This window comes from Cygnus atratus, chromosome 5 (assembly GCF_013377495.2).
Source record: "Cygnus atratus isolate AKBS03 ecotype Queensland, Australia chromosome 5, CAtr_DNAZoo_HiC_assembly, whole genome shotgun sequence".
In the NCBI taxonomy this organism is placed as follows: domain Eukaryota; kingdom Metazoa; phylum Chordata; class Aves; order Anseriformes; family Anatidae; genus Cygnus; species Cygnus atratus.
This window is the reverse complement of record NC_066366.1, coordinates 7984564-8006472: the sequence shown is the minus strand read 5'-3', so window position 1 is coordinate 8006472 and position 21909 is coordinate 7984564. Positions and strand designations below refer to the sequence as shown.

Sequence of the window (21909 nt, the reverse complement as noted above, 5' to 3'; positions counted from 1 at the left end):
GACAGAGAGAAGCTGGTACAATAAACCTTTGTTTAAACTAAAAAAAAAAAAAAAAAAGAGTAAAAAAAAAAAAAGTAAGAATTATCTCAACCAGAGGACTGTGCTCAGTACTTTTTAGCACTGACTGGTTTGTCTTTACATTTTAAGAATTTTTAAATTGTGTTGAAACCTATATGTATTCGGTTGCTATTTTAAAATTGCAATTCTATTCTTTTGCAACTTATTTCAAGACTTAAATTCTAATAACTAGATAAACATCAATATAAGACACTATACTATTCTGGACTGAATTTCACAGTTTGCAGCACTAGGCAAAATAATTCAGTAAATTTAGAACCTATCCATAATAATAATGAACTACATATTTAAGCCATCTTGTATCATCGGTTCCTGACTAATAGCACTAATCAGAGTGTACAAAAGCTTGATATTGCTTTTCATAATTAGAATGATTTTTTTAGTCATTTTAGGAACATCAAAAATATTATAACAACCAAATTCCCCAAACTTTGTGGGACGTAATTTTCCTCATTTCTCATAAAAGTCATCTTTCTTGTATATCTGTATTTCTCTATAGTCTTTATAAGAACAGCATCATAGCAAGAGAAACAGAGCAAAGAATGGACTAGAAACAAAAGTAGAAAGAGAACCTCTAGCAAGATACTGAATTCACTTTTATATTGTCATCATTTTCCAAATCAGATAGCATTTTAAAATTGCTTTTGAGTTTATTTGTATTCTTTGACTACTCACTTTCCTATGCAGTTAAGTAAAAGACACCTGAAAAAGGTTAGTAATGATATTCTCGCTGCTTTACTGTAAAAGAAACCAAATACATCCAATGTAATTTGTTCTCTGCTAAAATTATACTTTTCTTGTTAGTTACTGAGTTTTCTTATTAGGTCATGTACAGTTAAGAACACTGAAAAAACGTGTAGATATATGCTTTAATGGTGGACTTGGCAGTGCTAGGTTGGACTAGATGATCTTAGAGGTCTTTTCCAACCTAAATGATTCTATATCCCATCAGTTCATTTTTGTGACAACAGAACATTACCTCTCCCCTTCCAAGATATCCCTTCAGATAGCAGATTCCCTTCAGATAGCAAAAAACCCTAGCATATAGAAAAGTCTCTTCAGTGATCACCTCTTAGCCAACCAAGGGTAATTCGGTTAAAAATGCATGCTGATACAGGCTGAAAAAGAGGTGACCCTCAAGAAGTAGGTTTCATAACTGGTAATCACTTTGGATTAGGAAGAGAAAAACCTAGCTAATGGAAAAGAGAGGATTCCTCATCTTGACTGTCATATCTGGTGCCTGAAATTCGCTTCTTCCACCTGAGGAAATTGCTAGGCAGTTATGTACTTAAAACCTGTTAGGACAAATCGTATAGTTCTTCTCAGATTTCTGGAAGAGTTGTCTGCGAAGTAAGTGATGAGTAGAAAACAAACAATATCCCTCATTCTTTATCGTCACATGTAAGTAAGGGTTACCTATTCTCACAGCACTCTCTTCTACACCTCCAAAGTCTGTCTTTCTTACAAAAGAAAGCGATAAAGACTGAGTGGATTCAGGAGCAACAGGTAGAGCATGCCCAAATAGATTCATAATTTCTGCAGCTCCTCAAAGAATCCTCCTTTGCAGTAATACAGGCTGTAATCATGGAGAAACACTGCAAATAGGTAATATTGGTAGTGTGCTGGACCTGCAAGGAGTATCAGAGCCTTTGCAGAAATGCATCATTACTGAATGGTTCACTTCATCACTCACAACTATTTTGGATCTATTAAATTTGAAAATAGCTCTTCAGGGAGTTGGATGTAATATATACTTTTCTATCTAGAATAATGAGAGAGATACTATGAATGGAACCTCCTAGATGTTATCACAGCAGATGATAATCTAAATCACTTTTTTTTTTTTTTAATTTGGTCTCCAGTACCATTTAATATTTTATGTTGATGATGGCCAGTCCACCAAACTCTGCATTTATAAAATAAATGGAAAAATTCTCCATGCATGTAACAATAGCAGAAGGAATTATTGAGTACTATGAGAAATTTTGTATAAGTTTACCTACAGCATTAAGAATCAGCATATTGTTCATTTAATACAATCTCCTTTGTATAGACTGGAAATATAAAATATTCCTTAGTTTAGAAATCTCAGAACAGAAATGTTTGGAACAAGTAAATGTTGTATTTATAAAAGTATAGCATTCACCAAGCATGTGTAAATATTATTCAGTCAGAGTCGGTTCCCTGTACTCTAGTGCTCTGAATATGTGCCGGCATGATTATGGCTTATTTCCATGTTTGGTGAGGGAAAAAAAGAAAATAAAAAACATCACATCTCATATGAAAAATACATAAACACTTTCAGAAAACAAAAAGCGCCCATAGAATAGGACTGTCGTGTCCTTAAAATAAAAATACAGAAAACTGACTCATTAATAAAATCCAGTCAGCCTAAAATATCAACTATATCAGACTCCCAGAACATAAAATAAGTAGATATGCAATTAAACATATAATTTCCCAAGAGCTGTAAAATCCAACTTGTTGCAACTGCCTGCGTCTAAAGAAAATATAAAACTCAGTTAATGACAAATGCATACAGATGCTTGTTCTTATACAAATCAATTTATCATTTAAAGATCTGACTGAATAATGTCTGTAGACCAAAAAGATATAAAGTTACAAGTCCTACTCCTCTATTCTCTTGTCAGTGTCATTCTATTGGTATTAGAGTACCAAACCTTGTCTGCAACATTCTTAGCAGTAGAAAAACAAAAAGTGAATCCAAATGAAAACAAAGAAATCTAAAGGGAGGGAGGGGGAGGAAAGTTTGTACTGAACTCTTAAAGAACAAACAGAGGAAAAAACAGAAGGCCCACTCTTTCACAGGGATGTTCTTTTTCATTTTAATTCCATCCCTCAAAGAAAAGAAAAATATCACTTCAAGAAAACATTCCAGAAATCCACAAATGTTCTATTAATTTACTCTAGCTGATAAGCAGGCACACACACAAAAAAAAAATAAAAATAAAGATTAAGTATCTCTCTAGCACAACGCAGTAACTTTCAATGGGATTTGTGTTATCTCAGGACAGGAAACGTTACAGATACATTTCACAGTGACCCACACAAATAGCCCATACTTTCCAGGCCTGGCTGTACCAGCTTCTCAGCAAAATCTGTTCAGAACCAGCCCAAATACCTGAGCACTGCACCATGTCCTGTATGAGCTGTGTCGCGTTAACATACTCAGAATTCCACTTCTATCTTCTGCATTTGTGATCTCCTCCCTCTCTCAAAAATAAATGCTACTTTTATATGGCCCAATATTAAAGTCAGTGGTATGAAAAGAAATGAGGCCAAGCTCCAAAACTTATATTCCTACACGTACCAGTTCGGTTCAGACTTTTGGGGATCAGGTTCTGCAAAATGATGCAGATCTTCCTATCTCTGTAAATAAGGTTCTTAATCCTGCAGAATGTAATGCCCTGCTTGATGCTCATTTCTGCATAAGAATGTATATATATGGAGCTACATTTAACCATATAAATTATCCTGTAAATAAAGATAAATAATTTAGATTTTTTTTTCTTTTAGCACAGAGAGCATGCATGTTTGTATGGGGTGAAGAAAACGAAATTTTGAACATGTTTCTGTCACAAGTCTTTATTTGGGTAATAACATCTAGTAAAACAGAAACATGATCTATCTTAAGTGATTTCAGGCAAGTATTACCTCAAACCACTATCTGTGAGTCTATCTGAAAAAAAGGTATCTGAATTTTCAGAAAGAAAAAGCAAAGCATCTCCACAATCTGAAGCATCACGGGTCATTGCAGACGCAAAGCAATTCCTGTCAAGTTCTCCTCAATCCTGGGATTTAAATGAATTTTCTCCAAGTGTATGAAATATTATCAATGTGAAAAAGTTTAGGATCTAATACTAGCTGTATCATCTCAGAAGATCTACACTCAGCATTTCTTCTCACAGTGCGTGAGCAGAAGGTATACAGATTCAGAGCAATGCAATGACACTCTTTTTTTTCCTGTTTGAGCTGAGCAGTTGCTTCTGCTGAAGGAGCAAGCTGCAAATGCAGTCACCAGGCAGCTCCTCCAATTCACGTCCAGTGGGACTTCTTCTGTAGCCCTCCCTTCCTCTAAGGACTGAGTACCACTGACACAAACTGCTGAATCTACCTCTGAAGGCAGCTGTGAATCTCCCTAATTAAAATATATTTTTTTAAAGTTGTTACTGAAAAATAATAAAAAAACTTTTCTCACAGCATACTGAATTTGTGAAATTTTCTGTCATTGTGCACAAATTCTGGACTTAGTTTCTGAACCCTCTTGGACTCATTTATCCCAGAAAGCCACATAAACTAAGTGCTCCTCACAGAGAAAGGATCCAGAGAACGCTCACAGCACTGTGCCAGACACTGTGAGTTCACAGAAAGCTAAATTTTTGGGTTCAATCTCCTTTTCAACAGCTAGTCATATTCTACCTTCAGAAATGACATACAAGCTGCATAGATCACCTCCCACCCTTGGAAAACAAAATTAAGATAATCCTGGCATATTTTATGAAGCACAGAAAACCACTAGTTATCTCAGTCAAAAGTTATAAAAATACTACCTAAAACTCTGTAACACCTTTCTAGAGGTCAATCCAAATCAGAGCATCCTTAATTATTTCCCAACTTCCCAATAACAAACGATAGCATCTTTGGGACCCCACCATTCCACAGCTGAAAACCAGCTTTGCCTTTGAAGAGGTTCTGGACAAGTAATTTCTCTCCACAAAACAAACAGCAGCACGGGCTAGGAGAATAATCATAGACATACGGGCATCAGCAAAGGTAGCTAAGTAGAAGAAAGGTTATGCACAAGAAATAAGACTCGATGTTTAAGAGACAAAAATCAATCCAACCTGCAGACCGACTTCCTGGCTTGACCTCAGACCTGCCTTGTCACCACAACCGTGATGATGATCCAAGCCGTGGGCTGCCCCTGTGTGCCCCTGACAGTCCTGCCCTGTTACCTCGCTTGGGTCTCAGCTGGAGAGGCCTCTGCCCTGCAGCTGTGTGATCACACCCAGCTCCTGGCTCCCTGTCCCCTAGGGAAAAGCCAGTCCTCACTGCTCCCTAGTACTTTTTGCCATCTCAACTTACTGTTCATGTTATGTGCATTTTCAGTGTAAGTCTGATGTCTTATATATGAAAAGGGAAGCTTTTCATACATAGAGCTGAGGTCAAAAATATTAGAAGTATTTCTTTGGACAATGCTACAATCTAGCATGCCTGAACATAAAGCAAACCTTTTAAGTCACTATATTGTTTCATGTGCCAATACAACCAAGAGCATGCTTGAAAACATTGTGGATTCTCTGCTCACCTCTATTAGACGTAGTTCAAAACTACTAAAAGCCGCAGAAATCAAAAAGGTTGAAATATGTCTTGTTCTTTCCTCCCAAAGACACAAGATCAGTAGAGTCATCTGGATAGAAATTTTCAAAAAGAGCTAGTGATCTGAACATCCTAATTTCTGTGTGCCCAAAACTAGTCAATTTAAAATGCACTTTTTTTGCATCTATTTAAGAGTAAATCTGTTTAGAGAGATACCATGTCACTTAAGAATTCACTTCACTGGTATCACTAAACAAGACTAGAAATATTTTCTTGTAAGATAGGTCAAGGAGCAACAATTCAGTATCACTTCTACTTACTAGTGTCATTTCCCATTTTCACCATATTTCAAAGCTAGGAAAAATGTTGATCCTCCATTAAGCTATGAGCAACAAGAAAATATTTTCCTAGACAGAGAAAACACATTTGCCTTCTAACTTATTGAATCAGCATATCACTTATTAGAGCAGATGTTCACAAATTAAATGGCACCAAAATAACATCATCTAGAAGTTATTCAGAATAACAAAATCTCTTTTACTGAAATCCTTGTAGCATTTTTGTCTTTAATTTTGTGATCCGTAAGTCCCAAATCACAACAGTGCTTATAAATAACAGAAATATATGGATATAGAACTACATCCTGAATTATAAACTGTTATATAATACCTGTACCATACTCTCTGCAGTGAGATAAACATTATTTTACTGAAAATCTGTTTGCTACAGTAAAATATGATGATGCTTTTTAAACAGGCAATCAAAAATCTTTTCTACCCCTTACTTGTGACCAAAGCGTATTTTTCATAGAGTATCTGCAGCTCATATTTAGAGCTACTATCCCTTAGCCACCTTTAACTTGAAAAATATGATAGATTTCTGCCTTACAATCCTTGCCCTTTCGAACGCAAGATGGATCAACTTTCCTCATGCTTGAGACCTGAAAAATATTCATTGTCTTAAATTCCAAATGAATTTAGGGCAAATTGAAGACACCTTGAAAGAGCACGCCCATTAAGGAAACAGAATTTATGTACCCTGACGAGTACAGTCTGTGGAACGCGTAACTTGTTGTAATGCAAATATATCTTATTGTATTTGGACAGAAAAACAAAAGGTACCTTTATTTCACATCAACAGTCCTCTGGAGTTTTCTCTATTCAGGCTCCACTGTGCAAGAAGAAACTGTCACTGAATGACACCCTGAATTCATTACAAAGCTGTACCAATAGGGAGACAACAAAAGGCAGAAATTAAAGGTCATTCATATGGTGGATGAACCATACTAAGGGCAGATATCATGGGCTCTGACTGAAATCAAACCTTCAAAGACTTAAATAGAACAGAAGTGAGAAATATGGTTGAGGCTACGGAGCAGGGCAAGGATATAGCAGTACATTGAGCAAACATTTTCCCTCAATTGTACAAGGCAAAGAAGAAAAGGCAATGACGCCTCTCCACACATGTGCTTGGATTTCTTTCCAAAGCATATTGTGGCGTGTTGGTCACCTAGCAATGAAGATAAACACGCAGTGAAGCACTCTGGAGCATCCCTTCTCTACAGCATAGATCTGCATCACAATCTTATCAGTATAAGTACAAACAAGCAAAAGCAGTTGTCTTCTCGATTGTCATTTACTGCAATATTAGGTAGAGTACTATCTGTTATTGACACAAGAAGTTTTATATGACTTCAGTGCAAAAGCATTGGACTCAAATCCAGCATACTTAAGGCAAATTAGAAATACAAGAGTGATAGTGAATATCTCTGATTTGATTTTCTTCATTCTCAGCTAATGTTCACATCCAGGATGGTAAATCCAGAGTAAACGTATGTTCTCCCACTGAAATGGTTAGTTCTTTGGCTAAAATAAAAAGTAAGCTTACTGTGACTGCTAAGAGCAAAAGAAAAAAAAGTATCTAAAAGACTCCTTTGACCTATCTTACTGAATCTATTCATTCTTCTTCTAGTCTCGATACCCCATGAAACTTCAAACAGGATTGAAAACAAAGAAAGACCTAAATCTATCTTCAATATGTGCTGTCACTTCCTACACTCCTCCGGGAACTACTGTAACACTTGGGAAACACTTGTAACCACAAGCTCCACCACAGTCTTCATTTTGACCCTAAGCAAATCACTTGGTCTCAGCTTCATTTTGCAACCTAATTCCTAATGAAATGAATGGAAGTCAGGTGTCTAAAAGTACATTTTGTGAACGTGGACCTGAATCCCTCTGTAGCTTAGGAGCTAGCAGACTGGAGGGTTTAGGACCTCCCTATCTAAAACGGTCACAAGGCATTTCAGAACAAATAATCAAAAAACTGTTTGGCACTCAGATAGGATAATTGTGGTAGGAGCACAGATCTACCAGATAGGCTAAAAACTTCACAGTACCCTCTCTGCCCCAGTTGGTACTACCTGGCGCAACGAGTATCATGCCAGTTGCATGATGTACTAGCATCAGCTGAACCTCTATTGGCAGCTGCTGAAGTTCATAAGAACTTGAATAGACATAATGCATGAAGTACCTCACTTGCAGCTGCAGATCTAATCAAATTGCCCCTGATTTGTTTTCAACTGAAGTACCGCGCATGCACAAGTGAGTAAATACAAAAAAATAAAGTTTTTACTTACCTACTTTCCCTCTATTAGAATGTTTTATCAGATTTTGACATGTAACTTAAGATTTCTCTTCTTTCCTTCTTATACACTTACGTATTTATTTTCCAAAGAACCTGTTGCAGAAAAAGGTCTCAAGGTACATTATAATTTTACAGAAAATAATTAAAAATAAAAATTAATTCAACCATCTCAGTGCATAATGCTTTAATGACTTTTCTTTCAGAATTAATATCATCAGAGTTCCAAATACACAGAAGGCATGGTAGTAATATGTAAAGTTTCATGTTTGTACCTGGTTGCCAGGTACAAAACATTTATGCGCTTTAATCCAGAATTAATACGTCAACAGTTTTTTCCACATTAGATGAACTCTGTGGAAATGAATTCATTTCAAAAAAAAAAAGTCTCAACTTTTCTAGAAGCATTTGTTTCAAACAGAGGTACACAAATATGGTAAGTCAATAAACTAGATCTTATTTGTTGCAAAATCAGAAATATTTGACCATTCAGTTATAGCAACAGGAAAATGCATACCCTGTCTGACATCTACAGATGTTACAGGCTGTCATTTAGGTTTATTTTATGATAATAAGAATATGTAATTTATATGCTGGGTATAATAGATTTTTTTGTAAAATCTTTGCTTTCATTTCATTATTGTTTTTGTTTTATGCCAATTAATTAAAAAAAATAGGCCTGTATTTATAACTGGTCAAAATGACAGTAGAAGTGATAAGGAACCAGGAAGAAATAGATAGAGGAAGCTAGTTACATAGTCTAAAGCACCATGAATAGTTCATATTTAATTTGAGGACTATCAATTACCTCTGTAAAGCTTATGTGAAAAAGTCATTTACACTCAGAATTAGTTTTACAAGTCTGGGATCACCAGAAAGACACATTTCCTATTTCAATGCTGTGTAGGAAAGACTGTCACAAACTAGTTACACACAGAATAGACTTTCTGACATTCTTCTTCCTGTAACTCCACAGTGCATTTATCCTATATTTATCCAAATATGAAAAGTAAGTATTTCATAGTCTTGGGCAGCTTAACACTGATTTCTCATATCCCAAGTCAAGTGACTTTCAACTCCTGAAAGCATACTTGACAGGAACTTTCCATGTCAGCAGTAACAAGATAATTTTTCATTCAAGATTATGACCTGATTGCAAACTCTTTGAACACCAGTATTATGCAAAACAATCATTTTCACGTTCCAAAGCTAGTTCAATAGTTTTGCTGACTGAAACCATACTCAAATCTCATGACCACAAGAAGTTCATAATAGCCATTAGTATCCCTAGACGCCAAGAACATTGTTGTCGTGAATTAGATGTAATCATGGCAGCAGTGGGTTCTCTCACTCCCTTGAGATCCCAGAATGATTCCACACTACTTGGATGTAACAGAAATGGACAGTGCACAATAAAACTATGTAAGCAGAAGAATTTTTCTTCAAATACAAAAAAAAAAAAAAAGAAAAACTACACTCTCCATCAAATGGAATTGGCCTCTTGTGGAATCATTCTAAGAAAGTTTAACCAGACACTTAGCTAGGAACTGCCTAGCAGGGTGACATAACACTTTTTTCGATATAAATTTCAGAATCCAGGCTGAAATTTTCAAGTAATCAGAGAAGCATCAGACAACTTGATGACTATAATAAAGAAAAAGGTATGCATCTCTGAAGTCATGCATTAAATCCAATTCTTCAGCTGGCAAACACTGCCCTTCAGTGCCTGGCCTTGGCACTTAAGACTGCTATAAAAAGATTTATGAATTTCTTTAAATAAGGGCCAGTAGACAGTTAACTATCAGCCTATATTTGAAATCTAATTGGAATCTGCTGTGATTTCATGAATTCAGATGGAGCTTCTCAAATTTTTTTTCCCACTGCAAGTGAACATGAAATATCAAAATATCTCATTTTGCATTATTTTTAGGTGAAATGTATGTCAATGTGAAATAATTTGAACTACATTACTAGAACTAAAACATTCCCTAGTGTAACTCCCATTCACGTCAGTTACACCAGGAATGCATTTCACCACTGTCATTTAAAATGTAAAAGCCCAAGTGATTACAAAATTATTTTTCTGATAGTTGTATCCAGTCACACTGGAAAAACTCTGAGAGGAGCAGTAGTAGTAATTTGGAGCCACAACGGCTCAAATACTGTGTTTCTGTAGCACACAATTTCAACCTAAGTGATACTTAAGGGAAATTTCAGTCTCTTGCTAAGCACTTGGGATCTTTGGGTTTTAGCATGTTAGGGGTAGGATTTTGGCATTTTCAAGATGACTTGCAACTGCCTGGACTGATGGGTAGATGAATAATTAAATTAAAAGCTAGCCCAAGTGAAGGTATATGCTTCCATTCCAAAATGCTCAATTCTGTGCATTTCTGTGATTCAGAATGGTCTGTCGAACTGGTAGTACAATCTAGCATTAAGCTATACTAGTTATTATTTATAATGACAGTTACAAGTACAAAGGCTTATACGTTGCAGGAGGCAGAGCAGGCTCCACTATTACCTTAGGATATGTCTCCACAGTACTGCAGTATGCACTGCTGACACACCCAGAATGTTGCTCTGCTATGAGGTCCTCCAGTAAGAACTTTTCTTTCAAAGAGTAAGGTATTGCTATGATCACAGCACAATGTAGACATCACCATGCTTGCTTTAAATTAAAAGATTTTGTACTGGTAGCAGAACACCTCCAGGACTTGCTGGATAAGCTGGGTAACTACTTAAGCAGATACCTCATGCTGAGCTCCATGTCCAATATGTGAACATACTCAGGCAGTTATTCAAAGAGCTTTCTTATTGATTTCCATTAGACATCAAAAATTCCCTCTCTTATAATCCACCTTCCCTTTCAACCAGTTAATACCACAAAACCATACTACTTATTTTCTCTATGTACTTTATTTGCCTAGTTATTTCTTTTATTTTTACATTCTTGCTATGGTCCATTCCTGGTATTATATGGTTGCTGGTACTATACAGAACTACTGGCAAACTAGCTTACAAGGGAACCTTTATGCCCCTTACCTTGTAACTGTAAAAGCTGTTAAAGAAACACTCATTTACAGATTTTTGCTGGATTTTATAGAATGCTCACACTCATTGCTGATATTGCCTCTGTAGAAAAAAAAAGCATTTAGTACATTTACCCAGGTGAGCTATAAAAAATGCAGTATTTAGTTTTGGCAAACATCTATGCATAAAATTACTGAGGTGTTTGACTCAAAACATAGTTGGAAATAATATTATCATATTAAAAAGGAGCTTTGTTTAACACTTCACATTAAAAACATAGTGAAGTCTGCTCTATGATTTTAAAATAGGAATCAGACATTTACAAACAAGTTTCAAATCGGGCTCAGCACAATGCAGTCTTTTCTGTGTCTTGTTTTTCATTAATCCTTCTGAAGTGATAGAAGACAAGCGGAGAAAGTTTTCCAAGAGGTGATTCACAGAAAATCCATGAAGGCAAAAATCAAAGCTTAAGGAAAATCCTGTGCCTCTGGTTCTGTTCTGTATCACTGGATGCTGCTTACAGCAAACAAAGCTTATCTGATAGATTATGCATACCGTCACAGGTACCCAATTTGGACTGTTTATATTGATGCTTTTCTGCTTCAGAACTGCAAGTCACTAACTAGTTCTTCCCCACAAAACCCCCTTCACAGCTTTACATGGATATTGCAAAACTACTGTAATTCAGTAGTGTTGGTAAGCCCTATTTTCTCTCACAATGCGCTGTCCCGGCCCTTAAAGTGCATATGCTGATTTGGTTCAAGTTTTATGATTTGGAATGTTCCACAGTACCTCCTCAAAAACAGCTTCAGTTTAATTATGCCTTCCCTAGACAATTTTGAGTCTGAAAAAAAAAACATCTGAATCTATTAGTTATGCTAAATGCAGTAATATCTTACTTATTTCATTCTGGAGTCTGGAATGTGCTGTAGGTCAGATAATCCTTACCTAACTTAATCTCCTATAAAGGGCAGTGGAAGTTTTTGACACAGAGTAAGATACGGCTGGCCTAAGAATTACGGAAAAGAAATCATGGGATGTTTTCCCTAAGACTACATGGGACCCAACATGTTCATTTTGAATCCCAGAATGCCTATTTTAGATCTTAAATGTTGCTTCAAATACGCATGGGTGGAAGCTGTAATTAAGGGGAAAAATGCAGCACCAATAACATGTTAGAAGTCGGCAATTTTGAATTGTCAGTACTGTAACAACTGAGTATCTTATTATTTTTGCCTTCTCCTCGCATACGCTGAATTACTTCAATACTGACAAAGTGCATGTACCATTGCTTCTCAATGTGAAACTAACCAGGCAAAAAGATGTAAGATATAAGATATAGGTTGGTATTTCTTGAGAATATCTATAGAAAAGAGTGATTTCAAATAATTTTGATTATAAAATTTTACTTCACAATCCTTTTCCAGATCACAGATATTCATAATTAAAAGAGTATGGAATTAATGTAATGTTAGCTGTTTTGCCATCAGCATCACATAAAGGAAAAAATAAAAAATAAAAACAAACAAACAAAAAACAATAAAATATGATGCAGAATTCACTCTTCCAATGATTGTCATTGAACTATTACATTAGTAAACATTCACAGTATGAAGTCTCTTTCAATATATCTCCAGCATATAAAGTAGTGCAAAAAAGCATTCCAGTCATTTTGCAGTCAGACCAGGTTAAATGATTCTCTTACTTCATTTCTTCCATTATTAGACAACAAATGCTGCAATGCCTCCAAAGAGAGTTATAAAAATAAACAATTTCTGGAGGTTCAGCAGCCTTTTCAAAGTAAATTTCCAGTTAAAAACAAGCATTATAGATTTCAAGAAAAAAAAAATTAGATCTATCTTCTGTAGAGTATCTTTTTACAATAAATTTGAAAAACAATGACTATGGTATCCAATGATTTATGGTAGCTGCTATTAAAGCACTGATAAATAGATAAATGACTACCAAGCTTCATTGCTTCTTACATAGTAAATACCTCTGAATGCCAACTTTTACCACAGAGCTGTTATTAGTGATGTCGACAGTTCATGCACCCACTTTAAAACTGACTTGGTTTTAATAAATTTTTCAGCCTCATGTGCAAAACACTTGCATTCTAATAAAAATATAGTCAAGTTATATCAGATCTAGCAATCCCTTCCTCGAGTTATATCACTTACTGGATATGTTATACAAGTTTAGCAATACCTTTTATTTGTATTTAACCATTAAACGGCATACTACTGTATGCTGTGGATTTCTGTTTGCATATTTCATTATTTTCACTGCACTCTTTAATGCATAAATATATTTGGAAACGTTCAAAATTACACATCAGTTTCCACAGAATTTGAATTTACACAGTTTTTCTTCTCTGACTCACTGCTATTCCCTGTGTCCTGACTTTTCTTCTCCTTTACACAGAGAGATTCTTTAACTCCTTCTTCCATCTCCAAATATTCTGATTTATCCTCTGTGGATGAAGATGATGCACTTCTAAATTTCTTCAGTAAATTTGTTGGGAGGTAAGGGCAACTGACTGCATTTTGCATCAGCTGCGTTTGTTCTTCATTCTCAGTCTCTCTGTGGTAGAAATAGTTAAAATTGGAGACAATCACTGGCACTGGTAAAGCAATGGTTAACACTCCCGCGATGGCACACAGGGACCCAACAATTTTCCCACCCACAGTTATGGGTTTCATGTCCCCATAACCAACTGTAGTCATGGTCACTACAGCCCACCAAAAGGCATCTGGGATGCTTTGAAAATGGGTGGCAGGCTCATCAGCTTCTGCGAAGTAAACAGCACTGGAAAACAAAATTACTCCAATAAAAGAAAAAAAATGAGGAGGCCGAGTTCCCTCATGCTGGCCCTGAGTGTGTGACCCAGGATCTGCAAACCCTTGGAGTGCCTGGAGAGCTTGAAGATGCGAAACACCCTGACCAGACGGATGATCCTCAGGATGGCAAAAGACATGGCCTGTTGACCATTACTGCCCTGCTCCTGTGCCAAGTCAGTGCCCAGAGTAATGAAGTAAGGCAAGATGGAGACAATGTCTATGATGTTCATGATGTTCTTGAAGAAGTGTGCTTTGCTTGGACATGCAAAGCAGCGCACTGTAAACTCAAAGGAGAACCAAATGATGCATACTGTCTCTACGATGAAAAAAGGGTCATTGAAGATGGTGTGCTCCCCAGCATCCAGGTGAAGTGACTCATTGGAAAGCCCTTTCCCTAAGCTCAGGGACATCACGAATTCCTTGTCATCTCTGAACTCTGGCAAAGTCTCCAGACAAAAGATGACGATGGAGATCAAGATGACCAAGACAGAGACAATGGCAATGCCTCTGGCTGGACTGGAGCTCTCCGGGTACTCAAACAGTAGCCAGACCTGCCTCTTAAACTCATTCTCCGGCAAAGCTTTGTCCTCTTCCTCTTTGACAAACCCTTCATCCTCCCTAAACTTGAGCATGGCCTCCTCCCCAAGTTGGTAGAATTTCACCTCCTCAGTGAAGATGTCAAAAGGTACATTGACTGGCCTCTTCAGCCGACCACCACTCTGGTAGTAGTACAGTATGGCATCAAAGCTTGGCCGGTTCCTATCAAAGAAGTATTCATTTCTGAGAGGGTCAAAGTATCTGCCTCGCTTCGCTGGATCACCCAACAACGTTTCCGGGAATTGAGCTAATGTCTTGAGTTGAGTTTCAAACCGCAGTCCTGACACGTTGATTACCACACGCTCACAACACTCATACTCACTGTAGCGAACAGAGCTGTAACCCCCAGGGCCTCCACCATCATCAGGTGGCTGGTCTGAATATGAGAACTCATCCTCCCCATAGTCAGCACCGTAGTAGAGCTTTCCTTCTTCCTCATCATCTTCATCCTCATCTTCATCCTCCTCTTCTTCCTCACTCAAGTCCTTCAGTATTCTCTCTTCAGAACCACTCAGAGGCAGCAGCTCAGAACAGGGGAAGGAGGCCCCACACTCCCTACTTCCCAAGTGGTGACTCCTCTTTTTCCCTTTCTTCCATCTCTTACCACTCTGGCGGTTGGGCAGGCTGCTCCGTGATGCATTCCCACCGTGAGAAGAGGATGCACCTCGACTCTGTTCCTGATGGTAGTGGTGATATGGTCCACCTCCACCTGTTGCCCCTGCTTCTACTGCTGCTGTTGCTGCTGCTACGGCTGCAGCTGCTGCGGCTCTTGACTGTGCCAGCCGCTCTCTCTCTCGGGCCCGAGCTTGGACCGCATATCCATAGGGCATGTGGCTGTTGCACCCAGAGCTATCTGCACTCACCATCGCAACCTCCATTTTGCAACTGTTTTTCTTTTTATCACTTAATGCAAAAGCTTTTATTTACAGTGCAAACTTAACTTTCAATATAGGAAGTTCAAAGCCATTTGCATTTGGAGGACAGTGCATTGGACACAGAGCAAGGCAATACAGTTATAATGCTGAATCTATGTTCTGCAAAACCACAGATCTGCATTTTCTTATTGTCCAAAATGTTTGACACAAACTACTGTTTTGCTAATAAGAAAAGATGAAACTCTCAAAATTGAAGCAGTGAACAGCTGAAGCCTTGTCCTTTCATCCACTAAGTCCCTTTACTTTCATTTATCTCCCATGGCTACCACAGATCTGATCAGATTCATGACTGCCTTCATGAAGAAAAAACACATGCAAATCAAAGGGTACCTGCTCTGCACAGATGTTTTTAGTTCATCATCGCAACCAAATGCAAATAGTGTCTTCCCTCATAATTTGTTCCTGGTAATGCTTTGGCCTAGAAATCTTATTATTGTTTATTATCATTACTTGGGGAGTTGAAATTAATTCCAGCCATCACTCTATTTACACAGTGAGAAGGTCTTTGCAAATCCTTTCTTCAGCCTGTCAACATCTCAAACCTAGGAGCAGCACCCAGGGCGTCAGCAGCAGTGGTAAGAGGAGGAAGAGGAGGAGAAGGAGATGAAGACTGAGAAACTGGCTCTGAGGTCCCCATAGGACAAAAGGGAGTGGATGGGTCACCCTTTCGTTATGGTCATGCAGAAGAAGCACTTAACCTGAGGCACATGCACAAACACACAAAAATAAACAAAACAAAAAGGGAAAAGATTGGATTGTTTTCCTAAAAGGTCACACTGATCAAATGAAACTGTGTCATCTATTACCACGGTATTCTAATCTTCCCCTACCCACACTGTTCACACTTCTACATTACACACACACCCACATCACATGCACAGAGATTTTGAACCACTCTGTTGGTAGGGATGTGGGTGGGTATGTCATATATATATAGACAGAGTTACAAAATCCCCACCCATATAAGCACTTGCATCGATACACAAACGCATGCTTCTGAAACACCAATACATATAAACACTAATAAAATTACTGCAATACACAATGCATTCAGATCTTTGAGTACATACATAATATATACACCTACGTATATCTACATGAAATATTACAATAAATGTATCTATACAAAGAGCTTTTCATATATTTGTAAAAACACGAGATACAAGAATGTTACATTTTAATCTATAACTGAATTGTGTTTCAACCATAATGAACATCTCACTGAATTTGATTTGGAAATGGGCACGTACAGTGTTCACTCAAGTGAAAACACTGTGATATGGTGTGTCAAACACAACTGCAGGTGCACTGAAGCAACATCTACATGCAAACGCACATAAAAATACACATGCACATACCCCTTTGAAACAGAACCCTCATTTATAGCTGTAACTATTAACATATGATAGAAGGTGACTATGGACTATTAAAAGACAATGCTATTTTTTAAATCATACCTACATGTCATGCAAAAAAAGGTCTTTAAATTGGTATTATACTTACTGTTTGTAGGCAGAGAAATAGCAATGCTGTTCTTGCTAGTGTAAGGATCTGGTGACAGCGGTCCTGAGAAGGGGGCTGTGCCAACTGATCCACACCTGCAGGCGTGTAAGGTCAGTCAGCACCACAGGTTGATGAGTTATTTTTCTGCCGTTTTTCCGGGTGCAACAAGAGTGCCAAGAATGAGCCAGGGAGGCAGCTTAAACTGGGGGCATTCTGCACAGCTACAGACACCGCTTCTCACCGAGGCATTTGCATAAAGGCAACAAGCAAGAGTCTTGTTCCGAAAGGAAAAAAAAATGAAAGAAGTGAGCGTGTTTGTATGTGTGAGAGAGAAGGAATGAATGGATGAGTGTGATCACTAGGCTTTCTGAGCCCAGCTTTTGCTGTAGATGTGTAAATCAACGTTAAATAATCCGTGTACCAAGCCTGTTTCCACTGATAGGAGGATGAGTGTCGCTCCTTGCAGTTTCTCCCCGACACGTCCAGCCAGCAGCTGCTCAGCCAGCAGCCGCCCGCATCTTGCACTTGTTGTGCCGTTTTGTGGCAACGCTTACCAAACCCCCCCCCAAAACCAAAAATAACAATAATTAAAAAACCCAAAACAAGAGGAGAAAGCGGCTGTCTACCACACGGCGTCCGCTGCCCCGCTTTACAGCTGCGGCCAGCAACCGCGGCGGCCAGCGGCCGAGGCGCAGCGGCGCTGCCGAAGCGAGCCCTGTTGCTCGGCGGAGGCGCCGCCCGCCGGCTCTGCGCGCCGCCGGGGCCGGGGCCGGGGCCGCGACCGCTTTATGGGGCCGCTGCCGGCTCCGCGGCGCCCCCTGGCGGCCGCCTCCCCGCACTGCGCGCCGCCGGCCCGGTCCGGCTCGTTCCCCGCCCCGGCTCGCGGTTTTGTGTATCAGCCGTTAATTATCGAAAGGCGTGTGCCGGTGCTGAGCAATGCAGACGGTGGCTAGCGGAGCTTGGTGCTGAAAGCCACGCTACAAGCCCTGGCTTCTGTTTTTGTCTTTTTGTCTTTTGTTCTTGTTGTTTTTTTAAAGGAAGAAAAATACATTGTCAAGGTGGTTCCAAAGTGGAAAAATGAAGTGCAAATCACATTTTCCAGAAAGATCAAACAGCTGGCCCTACCTCTGTCCTGCTGATTCGTTCATCCCAAGCCCTCAAATGGCACAGGCACACGAGAGAGCTACCCCCACAGCTCCTGCCCAGCTCTCCCGCGCTTGTGTGCAGCCTGCCAGCTGCACGGTCTTGCACACGAAGCCAATTTAAATTTTACCCCTAATTCTGTATCTGCACAGAAAAGTAGGTCCTAGCTCCTGAATAGGATACCACCATGTATTTGGTAGGGGAGACCTAAAATAACAGAGTTTTAGCACCTCTGCCAAAGATATCAAATCTTTTCTCCCTCTGCCCTCAGCCTGTACCACAAGCTGTGTAAGAACCGGCTATTCCTTCCCCACCTGGAAAATCCAAACTGTGACCGATTCCACCTTCTGTGAGCAGGCACCATAAAAATGCAGCTTGGCCATATTTGACGGTACAGCTACAATTCTGCCATCTCAATGAAGAGTAAGTGTAGGCACTCCTGTTTAACAAGGAAAAACTGAAGAAGGATGGGATCATAACAGGGACAAACCAAGAGCAGTGCTCACTCCAGACACTTGCCTCAAGGTGCTCGCACCTGGTCAGGCATTTTTTCATTGCACAGGTCCACACCTTTCCCACAGTCCAGTGAAACCTAGAAAGCCTGGTGACTATGCCTCTTTAGATCCCACACGGTACAACCCAAATTATCCACGATACCTCTGTCTCTACTGCCTACATCAATTAGCACTCGAACTCTTCATTCCATTCATTTCAGTAGGTTGACCTATGACTATGAAAGGGAAATTTAAGGATCAACCAAATAAACATCAAGTTCATAATTGTCTGGTCAAAAACACTGAAATGCAAAAAAGGCAGCTATATCTAACCAATTTTTCAAAAATCCCAATCCTTCAAATTCTGTAGTCAATATACAGCAAAAGACATTAGGTGTTCTAAACTCATCCCACATTCCGTTAAAATAGAAACTGGCATCATCACAGGAACAGTTCAAATTTTGAGGCTCCGGGATGCAATTTGAAAACACTCTACTAATTCACTTCTGATACCAACATACAGATTATTCGGCAATTTGGCACAAAAGTATACCAAAGACAGAGATGAAGCCCCTATCATCATTTAGTCACAAGGACATGTCTAATGTCATAAAAATAGAAAAGATATCATAGGTAAGAGTTTTTACAATTAGAAACACCTAGAGATCTTCCTACTTTAGTAAAATCTTAATTCTAGGGGCAAAAATTTTGCAGAATTCAATCACTTCATTCTCTCTAAAGTATTGTATTGCTTTCTATCAGTAAGACCTTAACATACATTTTTTTATTCCTTTTTGATGTACTTCTAGAGACTGGACCAAAGAAAACACTAACCTATCTTTCACCTTTGTTGCAGTTTCAGATGCATTTCAGACACGTTTCTCCGGGCTCAATTCTAGGGCGGGTTCTCTTCAACTTTTTTATTAATGATGTGCATGCAGGTGTTGAATGCATCCTTAGCAAGTTTGCTGACAGTACTAAACTAGGAGGTACTGTTGACCCTCTGGAGGAACAAGAGGCCTTGCAGTAGGCACAGACTGGGAGCTGAGAGGCTGGAGAGCAGCCCTGCAGAAAGGGTGCGGGGGGTGCTGGTGCCAGCAGGCTCAGCAGGAGCCAGCAGCGTGCCCTGGCTGCCAGGAAGGCAAACTGCACTTTGGGGTGCATTAAGCACAGCATAGCCAGACGGTTAAAAGAGGTGATCTTCCTGCTGCATTTAACATTTGTGCAGCCTCACCTCCAATATTGTGTGCAGTTCTGGGCTCCACAATATAAAAACGGAAACTGAAAGCATCCAGAGGAAGGCAGCAAAGCTGGCACAAGGGCTGGAAGGCATGACCCGTGAGGAGAGGCTGAGAACACTTGGGTTGTCCATTCTGGAGATGAAGAAGCCAAGAGGTGACCTCACTGTTCTCTGCAACTCCCTGAGGAGGGGAAGCAGAGAAGAAGGTGCCCTGGTAACCTCTCTGGTAACCAGTGACATGATGCACAGGAAAGGCACAAAGCTACACAAAGTTCAAAGCTGCACAAAGTTCAGATTGGACATTAGTAAAAAATTCTTTACTGTTAGGGTGGTCAAAACCTGGAATAGGCTTCCTAGTGAGGTGGTTGATGCTCCATACAGGTCAGTGTTCAAGAGGCATTTGGACAATGCCCTCAATAATATGCTTGAATTTTTGGTTAGCCCTGAAGTGGTCAGGCCATTGGACTAGATGGTCTTTGAAGGTCCCTTCCAGCTAAACTACTCTATTCTGTTCTATTTTCTAGTTATTATCTCATACCACTGTTAAACTGAAAATTTCAGTGGCTATCTCAGTATAAAGACAAGTTGGAATAGATCAGTCACTTTGGTATGCCATTTTTTAATCATTATTCTCTTTTTTTAATAACTACAGTATATTCTTGAGCAAAGAGGAATAAAAAATGATGTGTGATGGGATGCACGCATAATGCACACACAGCAGAGATAATGTGAGAAACAGAAGAGCTTTTTTGTACCTTTTTTTAAAGTCCATTCTAATGTGCTAGGGATGACATAACTACATGCAATTCAATCAAAATCGCAAGTCTTATCAGATCCAATTTTTCTTTAACTTATTTAACAGCTAAAAACAAGCTTCACATATTTACAAATGAATACTGTGAGTCATTTCATTCAGCTTTATATTTTCATAGTATTCAAAGATTTTTTTTAAAAAGATACTACATTATCTCTGTTCCTTTATATTCATAAGGGATACTATTATTGGTAGAACAAAGAGAGAATATGTACATGTCATTATCTCCAATAGTACTGTACTAAGAACATCATAGCATAGCAAAGGATCTGTAAGGTATGCTATCATACAGATTTGTTCTGTTTTACAATGATGTGGAGGAGAAATATGCATCATTGTTGCTTATCTATGTATACAGTACCAGAAAAACACAACAATTTAATAGCATTTTCAGGCAAAGGAAAGATGAGATTCAAAAAGCCTAACTTAAGCTGCTATACCCAATATTAATTTATGCTATCTCCCAATTGCTGCAATTCACACTGGCAGAGTCTGGCCTCGGTCCAACACTAATCTTCCTGCTGTAATCAAGAGTTCTGTGCAGAGAATAAGACTGCACTACAGCTCAGTACTTACCGCACTTCTAGACCATGAATTATTCTATTTCCATTTTAGCTTTCCCTTTTTACTCTTCTGCTCCTCCCTATGCTTGCTTCATTCTTATTTCTATTAGGCTCTCAAGGCACCTTGGCCAACTTCCCATAAGATAAGGAACTCCCTTCAAATCAAGTAAAATGTTGCACTAGTGGGTACTCAAAGAAAATCAAGTGAAAGAACCATGGTTATTGCATCACTTCAAATGTGATGAAACATTTTTTGTTGTTGTTATTGTGATTTCTGTTGTTGTTTGCAGTTGATTACAGTACTGGAGACTGTTAGGTACCAAAGTAGCCATGAACTCCTGTCTCTGCAGATAGGTTTTCCCTCCCAGTGTTTGTACTGCTTTAGGGAGTTCGTATTTTATTCGTATTTCACTAACCAGACTCAGTAAGACACACTTGTCAAAGAATCCGGCTCTAATACTGTTCTTTTGAATATGACTGGCACTACATAATGAGGTACTTAGAAGAAAATACAGCCTATCTTCAGTTAGTTCTTATACACAACATACATGAATAGCACATCTGTTTGTTACTTGTACTGCAACAGGCTAATCAGAGGAAGTTGACACTGCACATAACAGTAAGTCTTTTATACATTCCTAGGAAAGTATGCAAAACCTCTGCTATTTACCATCGAGTTTAGGATGAAT

At 38.7% G+C, this 21909-nt stretch overlaps 1 protein-coding gene across 1 annotated transcript; it reads right to left on the bottom strand.

Annotated features, from left to right (window-relative positions):
• Positions 1–13418: 13418 nt before the first annotated feature.
• Positions 13419–15406, bottom strand: KCNA4 (potassium voltage-gated channel subfamily A member 4). The gene is given in 2 exon segments (XM_035550231.1): positions 13419–13927; positions 13930–15406. Coding segments are annotated over 2 exon segments (1986 nt in total).
• Between the last annotated feature and the right edge of the window lie 6503 nt (positions 15407–21909).